The sequence below is a fragment of the Thunnus thynnus genome, chromosome 1 (assembly GCF_963924715.1).
Source record: "Thunnus thynnus chromosome 1, fThuThy2.1, whole genome shotgun sequence".
NCBI lineage: Eukaryota > Metazoa > Chordata > Actinopteri > Scombriformes > Scombridae > Thunnus > Thunnus thynnus.
This window is the reverse complement of record NC_089517.1, coordinates 33,177,525-33,195,503: the sequence shown is the minus strand read 5'-3', so window position 1 is coordinate 33,195,503 and position 17,979 is coordinate 33,177,525. Positions and strand designations below refer to the sequence as shown.

Genomic DNA, 17,979 nt, shown 5'->3' with positions numbered 1-17,979 from the left:
TAACTTTATTTATATAGCACCTTTAAAAACAGAGTTTACAAAGTGCTTTGACAGACAGAAGGCAACATAACGACAGAGAGCCAGTCAAGCCAAATAAAAGCAAGACAAAATTAAGGTAAAGTTAAAATAAAGTTAAAACAAGAAGACAAAAGATGCAGAAACACAGCAGAGAGAAGACAGAAGGATGATGAAAGATAAAGACTGTAAAAGATAAAAGCCAATAAAAAACATTAGAAACTGTAAATATAAATTAATGAAAATAAAAACATAAAAACAATAAAAAGAGGACATCACATAAAAGCAAGTCTATAAAAATGTGTTTTAAAAAGTGATTTAAAAGAAGTCACTGATTCTGTGAGCCTCATCTCCTCTGGCAGGTCATTCTAAAGCTGAGGAGTCCTGATGGCAAAAGCACGGTCACCTTTAGATTTAAGCCTCAACTTTGGAACAGCCTGAAGGGCCCCACCAGAGGATCTAAAGCTGCAAACTGGCTCATATGGGGGTCAACATTTCTGTTATGTAGCTATGGGCCAGACCCAGACGTCCTTTAAAAGCGATCAGTAAAGTCTTAAAATCAATTCTAAATCAAACAGGGAGCCAATGGAGACAAGCCAGGATTGGGGTGATGTGATGTCATCTGTTAAAACCAGTAAGTGAGTAATGGTTGTGTGAAGAGTGAAAGAAGAGCTTGAGAGAGAATTTCAAATCCTGATTACGTTCTCACCTTCACACCCCTAGCTGCATGAAGTGAACGTTTTGTCAAATTGTTAGTTTCAGAAAGCTGCAAAAATTGACATCGGTATTCCAGGTGTATGTGTGTGTGTGTGTTTGGGTGTCCCAACAGGTTTGATGGGGCTCAGAGCTCATCCTGAGCATGGCTGCTTTATTCCATTTGACTTGATAAAGCTTATCTGTCTAATATGTAGAAAAGTACCAAATGTTAATTAGCATCATGTCTTAATTGATCCTGTTGCTGTGACAGGATTATTAATAATTATAAATAATGAATGAAATAAGCACCACTGCTTTGATTTGTGTGTACAAAAGTGTGCAGCCTCATTCTTAATTTGGAGACACTTGTATCATTCATGATGCTGTATTTAATAAACTCAAAGGACATAATCCTATAGTTGTTTTATGATCTTGAAGAGGTCTGTGTGTGAGCCCCCTACAACTAAAGTCACACAAAGTGTGGCTTTTACCCTCTCTGTAAGACTTATGGACCAATCTGAGAGGAGGAATGTGAAGAAGCCAACATTCAGGCGTTGTCCTGTATGCAGAGGAAGTCTAGTTAACCTGTACTGTACAGCTCCAGTATTGTGGCTTTGTGGCTTTTTCTTCTTTGGTGTGATATTTATTTGGGACAGAGCTTGAAAGAGTATGTCTCACACCAAAAATCAATATCAATTCGAGAACACGAATTATTAAATTCTGTGCACACATTTTTTTTTTTCTCCCTCGCAGGCAAAGGATGGAGTCAGAGAGCTGTGTTCTTATTTGTTTTGTCCCAGCCTAATAACACTGTCTGTTTCCTCTGCGCGTGTGTGTATGTGTGGACAAACCTCACGCACCTCTCTGCGACAGGAAGAACAAACACTGTTTCCCTACGCATGCACGAGCAAACACACAGAATGACTAATGAAAGAGGCACATTAATGAATAGAGATTACACACATCTGTCACGAAAACCAAACAAATTAGAATCAATAGCTCCTCGACTCTTCATCTCTGCACAGTGATGGAGAGAAGAGACACACACTCAGGGAAAGAAGAGACCGACAGAAGAAAACACCTGTAATTTAACCTAAATCAATTTTATGATAGCTGTGCTGTTTCAGTAAAACTCCCCAGGAAGGAAAACATTCACCTTGTTAAGGACAAATACAATACACTTCCCTGAACTGGCTACAGCAATTGAAAAAGAAACATTTATCATTTTAAAAAAAAAGCTGCATTCATAAATGAATGACACAGAAATTAACTTTAGAAAAATGCATGTCTCTGCCTTAGAAGAAAAAAAAAGCAAGACATCAGCCGCACAGACAAGAAAGTGGAAAAAGGAAATAAAAGAGTTCAGAGATGGGACAATTGAGACACGCTGTTAACAAGTGCGACCGTATATTTCCTGCTGCGTCCTGCCCCTCAGAGATACAGCCCCGCTAAATTTGACAAAGTGAAAAGCCATTTGCCAGAGAAGGCTGCAGAGAGTCTCCGCAGAACAGAAATGAATTTCAGCTCCGCTTCATTTGAATTTTTTTCCCCCAAAATTAAAAGCACTGAATTGTGACACAAGATGAGAAGCGTGTCTGAGATCTTTCTCTTTTTCGTTCTCCTTTTCTTTACGTCTTTTATCTCGTCTTCCTCCCCTCCGTGTTTCTGTCAGTCTGTTCTACCTTCTTTTTCTTCTTTCTTTCATCTTTTCTTCTGTCCTTTTTTCTTCCTTTCATCTTTCTGTCCTTCTATCCGACTTTTTTTTTCTTCTCTTCTTCCTTCCATCCTACCTTCTTTCCTTCCTCCTTCCTTTCCATCTGTCTGTCTTTATCTCTTTTTCTTTACTTTCCTTCCTTTTTTTCTATCCTTCCATACTAGTTTCTTTGACCTCTTTCCTTTTTTCTATCCTTATTTCGTTTTCTTATATCCTTCCTCCCTTTTGTCTTTCTGTCCTTTCATTCTACCTTCTTTTTCTTTTTTCTTCCTTCCCTCCTCTCATCTTTCTTTCCTCTCATCCTCCCCTCTTTTTCTTCTTTCCTTTCAACCTTCCTTCCTCCCTTGTTCCTGTGGCCCTGTCCTTCCTTCCTTTTTCCTTTCTTCTTTCATTCACCCCTTTCCTTCCATACTTCTCCCTGGAATTTTCTCCCTCACTTCCTGTCTTCATTCCTGTCTCAGTCTCTCTGCCACTCAGGTGTCTCAGGGTTCAGAGGTAAATTGTCTGAGCAAACAGCATTTCACAGAGTCAAATCTCAGCACCTCCGCCAGTAAACCAATCAAAAATCAAACACACTCAAACACAGCATGCAAATGACTTGTACCAGCAGCAGATGAATGAACACAGCTGTAGGTCTGCAAATCAGGTGGCTGACAAAGCATCTCTGCATCTGATTAGTGGTGTGTACTCAGGTAGCTCAGATAGCTAAACAGGGACTTTGTGAATTCCCAGACTGTTCTGTTTTTGTTTTGTACAATTAGATTTCTGCTGTTTCTTTTCTTCCACTTTCCTTCTAGTATTTATGAAACGATATAATACAAATAGTTACTCATAATGGTTTATTAATAAAGTGCTACAATTTCATGGAAGAACAGTACTTTAATTGCCTGCTGTGTCTGTAGAATATACAATAAAAATAATTTATATGTGAGCATGAAAAGGAATAAAAAGACAAGGAAAACGCTGAGATTTCAGGTGGGATTGTGTGTGCGTGTGCGTGTGTGTGTGTGTCCGTGTCTTGAGGGAAGAATACAGCTTTCGCTCAGAAACTGTCTGAACTTATTAACTCATTAACTGATTGATTCATTGATGGACCGAGCCTATTTCCATGGACTCTAATTGTCCTGTTTCTCTTCCAGCTTAATATTTAATCATTTAAATGAAACTCGGAGTGAAAAAAAACTTCAGCTGAACTGAATGGGACTCTATTTCAAGGTCAGATCCCTCCCAGTGTGCCAGCTGGCAAAGCGCAGCACGAGGGAGGCAGCCTCAAGCGAGCATCACATCACAAAGGAATAAAACATTCAAAGACTTTTATAAAGTTGAAAAGCGAGCGAGGGAATTTACCCCCCCCCCCCCCCCCCCCCCCCCACCCACCCCCCAAAAAAAAACTATTTGAATGAAATATAATCCCTTCTTTTCATGCTCCTGCACAGACGAATGACTCGGGGCTCTGTATCGTCCTCGGGAAGTTGGTCTCTGTGCAGCTCAGAGATTCATATTTTGATGACGGTATTTCAAAGTGTCAGGGGTTTAGCCGAAATATGTCACGACGAGGAGACACATTAAAGAAATGCTAAGTCATATTCGGTCTGGGTTGTGGGGCGAGAGGAATGTCTCTTGTGTACGTTTTAAAGTTGGATCTTTTCAAAAGGTCATTTGGTGGTAATAATGACAGGGCGGGTGATGAGGCGAGAGTTTGATTTAGGGAAATGCTTCCAGTCTGACAACAGAAGAGGAAAAAGAAACAGAGGAGACAGACGGAGGGTGAAGGAGGGCGGAATCACCTCAGCAGAGGAGAACCAAGTGTAGAATTGGATTGCATGCCACTGGCCGGTGTAATTGTAAAGGCGCCCTGACTGAGAAAGCAATACATTGTTCCCCGGACTCAGCTCTGAAATATTATCCTCTGCCGGAGAATCCTTATGAGTGAAGCAGCCGAAGAAAAAAAATCAATTGATATTAAAGGCAAGCCGCCGTGTGAGTTACAGGAGCCTCGGCTTGTCGGAGAGGCCCTTTTTGATATCATGCCTGGAGAACCGGGAAGGCTGAGGAAGATAAGTGGCCTGATTACTACCGTGTGTGTGTGTGATGTGTGTGCATAATCACCCGGGCACCACGGAGAAAAAAAAGATATATATATATATATATATATATATATATATATATATATATATATATACACACATTGATGCATCCATATATGAAAATCTCATGCCTAGTGGTGACAGCATGTCTCATACTGTTGTACAGGTGATTTTTTTTTTCTTATGGAGCAGAAAACTTATGAAATCTGAAACGGTGTGTGTGACACTCTAATTTTCCAGGCAGGTGTGTGTGTATGTGTGTGTAGTGTGAAAGAAAACTGAATAGTAGGTTATCATTTGATGTATTTCTTGAGTATATCAGTGTTATATTAGTGTTAGTTTATGTTTCACACATGTTCTAAATTCCTCTGTACTATGTCTACTCTGAACTTAGTTCTTTGCTGTGTAAGATGAGGCAGTTGTGTGTTTAACAGTTTATTCTGTTGTACTTTTACCTGAGCCAGTGATAAGATAAACTATAGTTATGTAGATGTTTATGTGTAAATCTGATAAGCTTTTAGAGGATAGTGTGGTTTATCCTTAATTTAATATAGTAGTAATGTTATTTTGTGATGCTGCTTGGTGCATGCTTATGTACTGTCATATATGGTCGTAGGTTAGTTGTACTTTTGACTTGTGTTTCTATCTGAGGGTTGGTTGCTGACCTGTAAGGTTAGTAAACAGATGTCTTAAATTCTGTACAAGTAGTATTTAAGGGACTGGTTAAGTGCCAACTTTTCAGACAAAGAAAAGATAGCTAGGTGGTTTGTATCTTTGTCTCCAGAACTATGATGCATTATACTTCTGATTGTATTATTTGATTACATTATTTCATAACCTAACAATGCTCTCTTTGTGTGTTTATTGAGTGATCAGCAATTTCCCATTACAGTAGTATTGTGAACAACTTCTAATACATAAATGCAACTTAACAATGACTCTGCAACAGATATATGCCCTTACTTCCAGTGCCAAGCTACACTAACACACACTCACAGTGAGATGCACGACACACGTACTTACAAACTTTGGGAACAGATGGGCATAATGGTTTCTAATGTGCTCTCTTTCTTTCTCTCTCTGTCACACACACACACACATACAATTGCTCTAAAAATGCAAATTAACAGACTGCATTGTTATGCTTGCTGGCAGAGGAACAGTTATAAACCAGTCCCAACACTTCCCTTTGGACATGCAGGACACACACGGAGAGCCAAGGTGCAGTCAGATGTATCTGCAATAGTTAAAAACCTCAAAGAGTGCACAGCTGTTTTTACACCAGAGAAATGTCAGCTATTTGTCAACGGCAAGGCTAAAGTGGCAAGGTCGTTACAGGACAATGTGTGATATTGGCACAACATCTAAGGGTCTTGATAAAGTATTGAAGTACTGATGCGGCATCCTGAATGATGACAGGAGTGTCCTCATGGGAGATGTTTTTTTAACCCACAGGAAAGTACAAGAGACGATTCGATTTGTCATAACTGATACCGATAATCAATTCCTCCCCCTTTATATTCCCCAACGGTGCTGTGCTCGTGCTGCATGACTGCTCACATCATTATTTGGTTTCGGAAGAATTTCCTCCACCACGAAAGGATTGTGTGACAAGGATTTGAATTAGACAAATTAAAGTACAATGCTTGACACAATGGGAAGGCAATAAATATAAAGTTCAAGCAACTGAAACAACTTTACATACTTACTTATTGTTTTTATTGTCTAAACCTAAGTGCAGGTTTAGAAAATACAAAAAATAAGCACTCCTGTCTTTCTCTACATACTTAAAAACAAGAAAAAACAGTTGTGCTGTATATATGTTAAGACTATATAGAGTCTATATACATAATTTATATAAATTCACATCGCAGAAATCATAGTTCTGTTTGTTTTTGTCAGCCGCACAGATTGATGAACACCATCTTTAGAGTAGTTAGATAGCCTTGTTGATAATAAATTCAAGGTAATAAATTAACACATTTTCAGTCTACTGTTTTTGGTACTTCCTGCATTTTTACAGACGGGCAGAAGCAGAAGGGCAAGCTCTGAATGGACAAAAAGAAAGAAAAGAAACATTCTTCATGCATTTTTAGGCAGAGACAGGAGAGTTAATGAATGTGAATTCTCTAAAACGCCAACTGGATAATAAAGATTGAGTACAGATTGGTACACTCGACAATACCCTGGAAGTAAATATTATGTAATGAAACTAACCCAAGATTCAAAGAAACATGTTATCATGACGGTATCAAAAAAACGTAAATAATGAATGAGGGGCCATGTAAGCCATAACTCATCCTACATTCAGTCTACTCTCACATGCATACATGTTCACTCTTACTTTTCAGTAACACGTTTTTGAATCTTTAAAAGCAATCACCTTGCCTGGAAACTTAGCTGAGTACTTGGCCTCTAAATTTATTCAAAACAAGCAACCAAACAAGTGTTCGGAAATACACTTTGATTCATTGCATATTAATGTTTTGTTTTTAGCAAGGTCTCCTTCATATAATCATTTCCCCTTCGTCCACAGATTATTTGCATTTAATCAAGAACTGTTCTCAAATATCAGAAGAGCACGTTTGGAAATCTCACAAAAAAGTGCCTCAGACTTTTGTGTGCTGGGGCAAAACTAGTGAATGCAAGTGTGAGTACTGTGAAATGCCCCCATATAGTGAAGCTTGGGCTTGTACACTGTCAGCAGTAAACATCAACAGGAAGCTAATAGAAGCCAAGATGCTTCCTGTCAGCACACCTGGCTCCAAACACAAATCCCGTGTTCATCTAACACTCCAGATCCAGCAGCAGGCGGGGTTGATATACCTTAATGTACAATGATGTGACAGGCTTTTGTTCAAGTGAGAGTTAAGTTGAATTGAGCACAGCAGGTTCAAATATTTGATCTCTGCAGGGGTGTTCTTTGCCATCCTCCCTGATGGCTCGCTTTCCTTTTGTTTCAGCGCAACACGACAGCTGCAAACAGGAAGACGCTATACAACGGAGCTGGCCAATAACACTGACGGTAAGACGAAGAAACAAGAGGAGCCAAGCCTATCAGACACAGCTAATGGGGCCCCTGGCACAGACCGCGGCTTGTAACTCAGAAGAAGCAGCAGAGGCGTGTCGGAGGAGAACAGAAAAACACTCACGCGCAACCTTTGAGAGTGTATAAAAGCAGCAGGTGCATGTGTTGGTATGAGTGCGAGATCAGAGGATGCATTTAAGCACGGGTGGTGTGTCAAGTGTTAATGTATGCAAAGTGTGTGAGTGTGTTTCAGTGATGTCCATTTCCCTGCAGGTTAAGGTCAGTAGCCATCTCTCTAGGGCTTTTACTGTCACAGACCGCTGGGCTCGACATGTCCTGCCCGGCATCAGGCCATTTGGCAAACAGCAGGGTTTAGCACATTCTCAATCTGTGTGTCAGAGGGTGTATGTGTGTTTGTGTGTGTGTGTGTGTGAGAGAGAGAGAGAGAGAGAGAGAGAGAGAGAGAGGACAGAGAAGGAAAATTAGAAAATGTGTGCATGTTGGCGTGATGAGATGTGTGATTCAGTTTGTAGAGCTTGTATAAAGAAGAGGATGTGTGTGTACATTTGAAAATAGGGTGTTATTGTAAGTGTGTGTGTGTGTGTGTGTGTGTGCAGGTCAGGAGCATCCTATTGTCCATCTGTTCTATGCTGCTCAGAGTGTCACTGCGCTCTTCAGAAAGGGACAGTCTGTAGATTATTCAACGGCGTCCTACCACTGACCTTTGAATCCAGCAGGATCGCATAACTACTACTGTGAAACATTCAACATTGAGGTGTAAGTGTAGAATGTTGCCACTGAAATGATTTCTACAATAACACAGCTCTCTGGTACTAAGACCCTGGGAGATTACGAAAGCGGCCACATATAGTCTGTCCATTTACTGACGCAGAAAAAAACAAGTCTTCACACTCACTGCCGGTACATACCACTCGATGAAACACATTAACGTCCTACAGCAAACGGACTGGAAAACATTGTACACAGCAAGAGGAAGTCCCCTCTCTTCCTCCAGCTGCGTTCAAGGGCATAATCATTGACATCCCTGATACATGCAGTGCGCTATATATTGCTTAAGTCAAAATATAACCTATGGGCCGCTTTTTGATGCTAAATCTACAACAGTACTAACTAACAGTTCTATCGTTATTCAGCTTGTAGACAGTTCATAAAAGCTTCTTCCTTTGCTGTTCTTTACACAGGTTGTCTAATAAGATTTTTTCTACAACAATCCTCTGATGAAAAGGAAATTATGTGTTTTATATTTTATTTGGAATAAATGGAAGGACTGAGTAGTGAGCAAAGAATGACACCTATGGAGGGGGGAACCCAAATCTTTTAGGTTGTATGTCAACCTAAACGTTTGTTGAAGTTGTATATAACATACTGTATACTGTGTACTGTGTAATAGATCTGTATTTTATAGAAAGAGAAATCACATTTTCACAGAATAATGGACTAGATTTTATGCTTTATGTTAGGGTAAGGTAATAGAGAGTACCATTCTCATGTCTGTATGCTAATCATGAAACTACCACCAGCAGCAAATTAGCTTAGCACAAAGACTAGAAACAGAGGGAAACAGCTAGCCTGGTTCTGTCCAAGGTAACCAGCTGCTGATTGTTCTGTAATATTTAACATACAGATATGAGGCAGATTTGGATGATCTTCTCATCTTACTATCAGCAAGAAAGAAAAAGGCCTTTCCCAAAAATGCTGAACTATTCCTTCAAAGGATAGGTTCACACGTTCTTGTAAATCTTAACATGATAGTCATTCACCAATGCGGTGTGTATATTGAAAGAATTGCTGTTATTATTACTCCTCTTCACACTGGCTGTGAGCTAATCCCTTCATAAAGTGTATCCAATATAATCAATGTGGGTGAACATGCATTCCAGTAATGTTCACCCACCCTGGTATCAACCAAAGTTAGAATCTTAGTATCTAGTACCAAATGTCTTATTTGTGTTTCCCTTGACAATTGTCATCTTCACAGTCAGTATGGACAATGTACATACTGTTTGGGCAGGTGAGTACTGGTCTACGACAGACTTGAAAAAAACCTGCATGGAACATTTTCCGACCACTAGAGGGCATGAAGAATTAAAATGAAATAAAATAAAGTTAACAATGACAAATTCGTCAAGTTAACCAACAATTTCCTTCTTAGACATACAGCAAAACACAATAAAATTGGCAGGGTCCTGTCCTCTCACCACCTCCAACTCCAACATTTACTGATAGTTTACAGTAGTTGGGTCTGCTGTAAAAATATCTGTTTTTTTCTACTTGCTTTATGTTCCACTCTTCACCAGCCAAATTCACTGCCACTCTCCATCATTTTTTCGAGGAGAGGTAATGTACAGTACCAGTGGCCTAAATTAGCTGAAAGCTGCAGAGAGCTACTCTGGGGTGTTGATTCTCACTTGGATCCACAGTATGAGCACATTACCCGCTATCACTGGATACTATGTGATTCTGTGTATCTGTATCTTTCGGCCTCACTCCCCCTCATCTCTCTCTGACCTATCTAACCTCCTTCGTTTTCCTCTCTCTCCCTCCTTCCATCTCGCCTCTAAGGAGGCATGTTTGTTCCCTACACTGTACTATCCAATCGGGGGCCTCTCCTTACCGACGCCTTATCTCTGATTGATGACTGACAGCTGCCGCAGTGTGGACCACAATACAATTTTTCCATTAACCTTGTTCTCACATAGTGCAAACATGTGTGTGTGTGTGTGTGTGTGAGTGTAAAAGAGAAATCTGACAGAAGCCAAAGGTTCCTGGAGAGTTTGACAATGACATCGAGAGGGAGGTAGCTTTGTTTCCAATGCACACGAGTGCTATTTTTACATGTGCTTCAAGTGCTGTATGTGGGTGTATGTGGGCTGTTGAATTCTGCAAAAAAAATAGAACAAAACTCAAAGAGACGGATGGAAAAATGGATAAAGAGAGAGTGAGAAGAGACAGACCCGGACTGAGAGAATGTGACACCGCGAGCATGCCTGAATAGCTTAGTAGATTAAGGGTATAACATTAAAAAGCAAGTGTGCGATATAAGCAACATAACCAACTAATTCACTTTTACAGCCATTCATGACTTCTCAGATCATCCGGTTGCTACGCCTGCTGCGTATTATTGCATGTTTGTCAGTGGGATGTCATGCCACGCTCCCCGGGGTGCGTTTGATCTGACTCACCCTCACAACCCTGGGAGCGCGTTGTCTCTCATGCAGAAAAAACCGACACAGTCGACCGCTGCACTTCAGGAGCCGCTAAATATCAAGGAAAGCTGCACTTATCCAGAGGGTCAAGCTTTAAAAAAAATCCATTTGCAACTATTATTTAAGTACAGAGGTGTCAGCATCACTTTATCGATGCACTTTCACCGATTTTTCACCATTTGCCACATGGCTTATACACATATTTAAGTTGTGTAGTTTTACTTTATAGCTTCATATTCTATTTAACAGCCGTGAGATTCATTTGGTTGTAAAAGGTTCCTGTACATTAAGCTCCACTACGCATTAAAGTTGCATGGAAACCCCGTTCACGGACTCAATCACAACTTCCCACCCTGCAAATGCTAGTCGTTTGAGGCAAAAATCCACATTCCTTCCAAGCTGAGGTGCACACGTGATGCAAATTTAATGCATGAAGCCCGACCTATGTACAATATGGGGATATGTGCTGTATAATCATATTTAAATTTAGACTGGCCACGTAAAAATGGATGCTGTGTTGTGCGCATTCTTAATACATTCTTAGAGTTACTGTGGGAGAGTATAAATTGTTGCCATGTCAGCTCTGAACACATTAGAGTCACTTATTTTGCAGGGTATCGCAGGGTTTTTTCGAGTCACGGCGTTCATGGGATTAAAATGATGTGACAATAAAACACTGCAATAAATACATAAATAACACTGTAATCACATATATTAGAGATACTTAGGTGGGGATTTGTGTTCAGGGGGGAAAACATTAAGATTAAAGACACAACATCTCTTTCTGTAACTTATACTGAAGGCTAAATATATTGATATGACTACCTGCTGTTCCAAATAGCTTCCAAATTGGATCTGTCGAAATGGAGTGTTCTGGATATTTGGTGGAAATTATTCAAACAATGCATTGCTATTTAAAGCAGTGTTTATACGTTATATAATATAGTGCAATCTCGCCAGCTCCTCTGCAACACATTTCTTTATCAATGCTTTACTGAATGTCAGAGCTGATGTCAAATAACCCTGCGGTAACCTTATATAAGCTCGGAACCAAACAGTACAATATTGCAAGCTATTCATGGCTTTAATATTGTGCGGCATCTCATTTTCTCCAGCTGTGGAACGAATCGATGCAGGGACTTTTAGTGGTAGCATAACATTTGGAAGGAATGGAACTATGAATAATACACACATACACACGCAAGCATGCATACAACGGCGCCCACAGACGTACACATGCATCTCTCTCATACGGATACACACAAAGACGGAGATAGTGATATGTAAACATGTATGCATGCACACTCATAACACAAATATGTTTTGTTTTTTTTTTTTTTCTTTTGGATGCACAAAATGGGAGGCAGATTATACGCAGATAGAGAGGGAGAAAGGGGAGCGAGCAAATCAAGCCTTAACCGCATGTGAAAGCTCAGCACGCCCGTGTGCCTTTCCTGCCTGCAGACCAAACGCTGGACCTCAGTGATGCAGAGGCAACAAGACAGCTGCTACACACACACACACACACACACATTCAAATTTATTGCTTAAAACACAAAACACCAAACTAAAAAAAAAAAAAAGTGCAAATACTCCTCTTCTCTCCTTTTTTTTTTTTTTGCTTTTCCTCTCTTCTCTTTCTTCCTCTCCCTCATTTTGCCTCTGCTCATCTCAGGCCTTTTGCCGACAAAACAAACCGAACTGCACTGAGGCTGTAAGGTATGAGTAAGACTCAGAAGAAAAAAATAGATAAAGAGAAGGAAGAAGAAAGGACTCAGACCCAGGGAGAGATGGTACAAAGAGAAACGGACACACAGAGGTGAGAGAAACAGTGGGGGATAGAGGGAGCAGAGAATGAAGCCTACAATTTGTGTTTGACCCTGCAAGGTGCTCAGCTTAGCACCAGCCACATGAATAAACAAACACATCTAATTTCCCCTGGCTGAGAGCAGGATGGAGCCACGCTCTCAAACTCAGAGTCTGTTGATTTGCTGCATTCATGTCATCCAGGAGAATAAAATACTCTTCACGTCAGCTTTCAGGTGCTACTGCTCGGGAGCTCGGTTTGCCAATGAAAGGTAATTTACTGAGTTCTGAAGATACTCACAAAAACCCCACCTGCATCACCTGAATCACCTGCAACACCTGTTTTTGAAATAATGTCTTCCTTTCAAATCATCTGACTCACCGAATGAAAGACTTCCATCATATCAAATTCTTTTTTTTCTCCTGATTTCTTTTAAATGTTACACATGCCACAACTTTGCATGTGTTTCACTCTGAAATTATTGGATATAAAACATAAATTCAAATGTATCACTAAATCTGTGCATATACAGAGAACATCAGGAGCAATCAAAGCCTACAATACAGTTCCACTAAAACATCAATGGCTTCAAATGACACACTAAAGCACACTGAAAATGCAAATGTAGCAGTCGCAGGTGGCTGCTGTTTTCATGTTTTCAACTGCAGGTGATGTGCTTTCTTGCCATACATCCAAGATTCGATGTAATTAGCAATGGAAGTATAAATAAGAAAGGGAGTTGTGAAAGGAAGGAAGTGGCCACTGTTGTGACAGAATGTGCCTTCTTTGCCGTTAACTGTGCTGCTTCAAAGTCAATTGGAGCAACAATAGAGTTTTTGAGTCGTCATTAGCAAATCAGAGTCTGTTACAGTAACTGTTATCTATCTTTGTCAGGTGCACACTTGATATAACAAGGCTTTTATCTTAAATAATGCTACCAAAAAAAAACAACAACAAAGAGTTAAAGCAATAAAGATAAATGATTTTTAGTCATCTTGAGTGTAAAAATGTTGCACTCATCAAGCTCTACCAGCTAGTAATGGTGGATGTTTTAGTGCACTGTGTGAACTCTGATTCAGGGCATTTCACACCAGGGTTCCCATCATGCTCTGGGTGATAAACAACAAGTATAAAGTTGCCGTGGAGATGAGTTAGCGATCATTCTGCTTTGAGCTTCAACTTCTTTATATTTTGGCGAATCTGCAAAATGAATCTGCACAAAAAAAGTTCCTGTTTGCACTGTAACCATGACAACATGAATGTATAGATAACTAACACTGGATTACTTTTGATACTGAAGAAAAGGTCTAAACAAGTTGATTATGAGGCAAGACCTGGTGTTGAGATTTGAAAGAGTTAGCTACTCTGAGAAATAGCAAACTATGTCAGTCAGGTTCAAAGGATTAATTTACGGAGTAGTTTGACTCTTCAGGAAATACACTTATTAGCTTTCTTGCAGTGAGTTAGATGAGAAGATACCAAACTGATATGTGTCAAATTCAATATGAAGCTGGAGCCAGTAGCTGGTTACCTTAGTTTAGCACAAACAGCTAGCCTGGTTCTGTGTAAAGGCAACAATATCCACCTTCCAGCTCCAGTAAAGGTCAATAATTAATATGTTATATCTTGTTTGTTTTATCCACTTAAAAACCGGTGCAAAAACAGCACGTTGTGATTTCACAGGAGGTTATGTTCTAGAAACCTAGCACACTCAGTTAAGCTTTCACAGTTTGCATTAAATTCTGTAACAAGTTGTCAGCTTTTCAAAAACCTCATTAACAAGATGTGCAGACCTAGAATTCTATTTCAAATGGCCATGAAAAGATAGCACCTCATCACTGTGACAGCAAACCACCGGGCTTTCAATTTTTTTTTTTACGAAAATGAAGTCGGAGTAAAACCATTCATTCACACTCACATTTATTTGGACCACATGTGGCTGAAAACATCAAACTAAATGTGATAGGCTTTTGTTGATGGGCTGCATGCAGAGCGGTGCCTGCATCAGAGGCCGGGCTCCCAGCGAGCTGTCACGCTGCCTAAATCCAGTTTCAACAAAGTGTTATTGTGATAGAAATTCAGATAATCTTGACAAAATATGCAGCCTACCTGAGGGGAGTCAGGCTTCACTCACACTGCATACTAGTTCAGAAGTAGAATTCATAAGAGCAATGCTGCCAGCACAGTGGAGCTGCATGTATTCATCCTGTTATTCCTACAGAGAAATATCACACCGCATCTGGTAATACAAGTGAACTGATGCTGATATGCTGATGTTCTATTAACAATGACAAGTTTTAAAATGATCTCTATTTAACCCCGATGGAAGATCTAAACAAGCTGTATTCCAAAAGAGGCACAGATCATACAAAATTTGATAAATAAATAATCTTCTTTGTTAGCTCTTTAGCAACTCAGGTGTTGTCGACCTACGTATACGTACATTAACAGTTTATTAACATAGCAGAGTGTGCATTAGAGTGAGAGTAAACCTCAGTCAGTTGATGATATAATAAAACGGAGTTTTACTTTTTCTACAAGATGAGAAATCTCTCTGCACAGCTTGTAAATGTCAAAACCTTTCAACGAAACAACGTACAATTCTAGTCCCTTACAATTTCCGCCTTCCCTGTATTAAAGATGATTAGTACCCCTTAGAGAATAAAATGACATTTGTACTTCTGAAGCAAATGTTCATCTCTCGTATTTTGCCTTTTTTTGCTTTTCTACTGGCTGATATACTCTACTCCCTTTTAGGTTTTTTGTTGTTTTTTTTCCCTCTCTCACTGCTCTTCCTGCTGATCTTTCTTTCTGCAACCTATTTGATTCACTCTGGCATCCATCATACCTCTCTGGACTTCTCCTCTCTTGTGTGCCTTGTCAGCCCAGCTACAAAAACCGAAATACAACATACAGGAGTAGAACAGGATGTATCAGTCCTCACTGTACAGCAAAGAGAATGAACATCATGAACATCTGCACCTTTCATCTACGTGATCCTCAGGGCTGCCAGCCATCTCAGATATGGATTAATCCTCAGACCATTCACAGAGGTGTTTCATTGAGGAAATGGACTGGGTTTAATCTTTCTCTGCTAGACTGGCCCTTGGGAATGTAAAAAAAGGATAGATTCTACTTTTTAAGTGTTGATGGATGAATTGTAATTAAAACTTTAGCACTCATGAATAACACAGCAAAAAAGTGCAGGGGTAGTGGGTAGTGAAAATTTTATATATTGGATTGGGGTATTGCCTGAGGTGGTCTTTGTGGGCAGACAGTGTAGGAGTGAGGGTGAATTTACAGTACAGTTGTGCATTAAGGGGTTACAGAACAGCTTTGGAGCCTAAGCACAAAGCTGCTGTAGAAGTAGTTTATGTGCACCTCCTCAAAAACGTAGCTACACTCTGGGATTTGGCAGGTACAAGTTTAATCAGGTTTGGTTCTCTCCTGATATCTGGTGATGAACTATAAATCAAAACCTACACCATAGGTATCTGTGGGAGAACTCCTGTTCTGTTAACCCCTCCAGTTCAGCTGGTTGGATATATGACAGAGTGAGATATTTCAAAAACACATGTTGATTCTTGCCATTTATGCAAGTAGCTGGTATTGCTATACATTTCTTTTTTTAATAATCCTTTTTATAGACTTTTTATTGTAATACGCTTTTGTTTATACTGCTTGTTTGTTGTTCTAAATTCATTTACAGTATTAGTATGAACTCTAAATAAGGTTAGCAATAGTGAGGTTTGGTTACAGAATAGAAATCCAGTGAATGTGGATTTCAAATCAACTACGATGAGGAAAGAGGCAGATAGAAGAAGCAGGTAGACAAAGAGGTGATGAGTATCACCAATGGAAAGACAGTCTTAATATTACTATCGTCTACTCTTGTTGGCTGGATGTGTTCAGAAAAGAGTTGCAACAATTAGTCGATTGACAAAAAATTCATCTGCAACTATTTTGATAATCAATAATAATTTGATAATTAAATAATAATAAAGTGAAAACACCAATCATATGATGGTCCCACCTTTTGAAAGGTGAGTATTTTATGCTTTTCTTTGTCATATATGATGGTAAACTGAATATCTCTGGGTTTTGGACTGTTGGTCGGACAAAAAAGTAATTTGAAGACGTCAACTTGGACTGTGGGAAATTGTAACAGCTATCTCTTAAATATTGACTGACATTTTATTGACAAAATGATTTATCAAGAGAGTAATTGGCAGATTAATCCATAATGACAATAATAATTGGTTGCAGCTCTAAAAGATAATTTCCATCAGCCAGGATGATAAAACTCAGGCTAGCCCAGGCATGTGATCATCCAATACTATTGTGAAATGTAGAACTTGTTGTGTATTACTGTTTCTCTTCTAAGTTGTTCTCCTTAGACCAGACTATAGAAATTACAAAAAGAACTTTTTTTCCCATAGTGAGTGGGCAGCTTGCCTACTCTCTGCCACCATAGCATAAAGCACTTAGTGCTACTTGACTTATAAAATGAAACATAGTCAGCAATTAAAAATAACTTTCACCATGTGCATGTTATTACTACTTGAGGCCAAAAGCACTTAAATGCTTTGATATGTCATATGTACTAGGGTGAGTGTAGATTTACAAGCAGTATTTGGATGTAATGTGCTGAGATTAAATGTCCATAGTGCATGGGAGTATTCAGAATTTGTAAAAAAACAAACAAAAAACCAAAAAAACAGTGAAATAGGTGCTCAGAGTTCAGATGAGAGCCAAGTGACAAGATGACAGTCAGACACAGTAACACTGAAGTTTACCTGATTGGAGTATCGCATGCTGACGTTGCGCTGGTCCTGGTGAGGCACATAGCGGTGGATGGGATCAATATCTTTAGGGCTGATCAGCTCATCCACTAGAATGTGAGCACACACACACAGGGACACATACAAATCATTAACATGCATACCAGTACAACCATACACCCACAAACACCAAAGGGCAAGCTTAAAGGCAGAAGTAAGAAAAAAAAAATCAATTTCCCATCATTAATACAGACACATACACACACAATGGATGAGTCAGACTGCGTCCTTGGATTCATGTCAATGCAGAATTAAATCATACTTACAACCATGAAATAATCATGAATAATTAAAAAAAAATTGACTTTTGATAACCCTGAATATTTTCTTTCATAATACACATAAAGTGGTAAAATGAACCTCATCAAATATGACCTTCAGCTTAGTTTTGGTAAATGGTAAATGGACTGTACTTGTATAGCGCCTCTCTAGTCTGTCTTCCGACCACTCAAAGCATTTTTTACACTACGAATCACATTCACCCATTCACACACATTCATACGCTGAATGGTACAGGGGCTACCATGCAAGGTCCCAACCTGCCCATCAGAGGAAATCTAATCA

The 17,979-nt window shown here is 39.5% G+C and overlaps 1 protein-coding gene across 3 annotated transcripts in view; it reads right to left on the bottom strand.

Moving 5' to 3' along the window:
- The window catches only part of phkb (phosphorylase kinase, beta), a 111,853-nt gene that overhangs the window by 39,775 nt on the left and 54,099 nt on the right, over window positions 1-17,979 (bottom strand). For all 3 annotated transcript variants that reach the window (XM_067596030.1, XM_067596038.1, XM_067596046.1), the window contains one exon: window positions 17,371-17,465. In XM_067596030.1, the coding sequence (XP_067452131.1) occupies window positions 17,371-17,465 (95 nt within the window). The remainder of the gene's footprint in view (window positions 1-17,370; window positions 17,466-17,979) is intronic.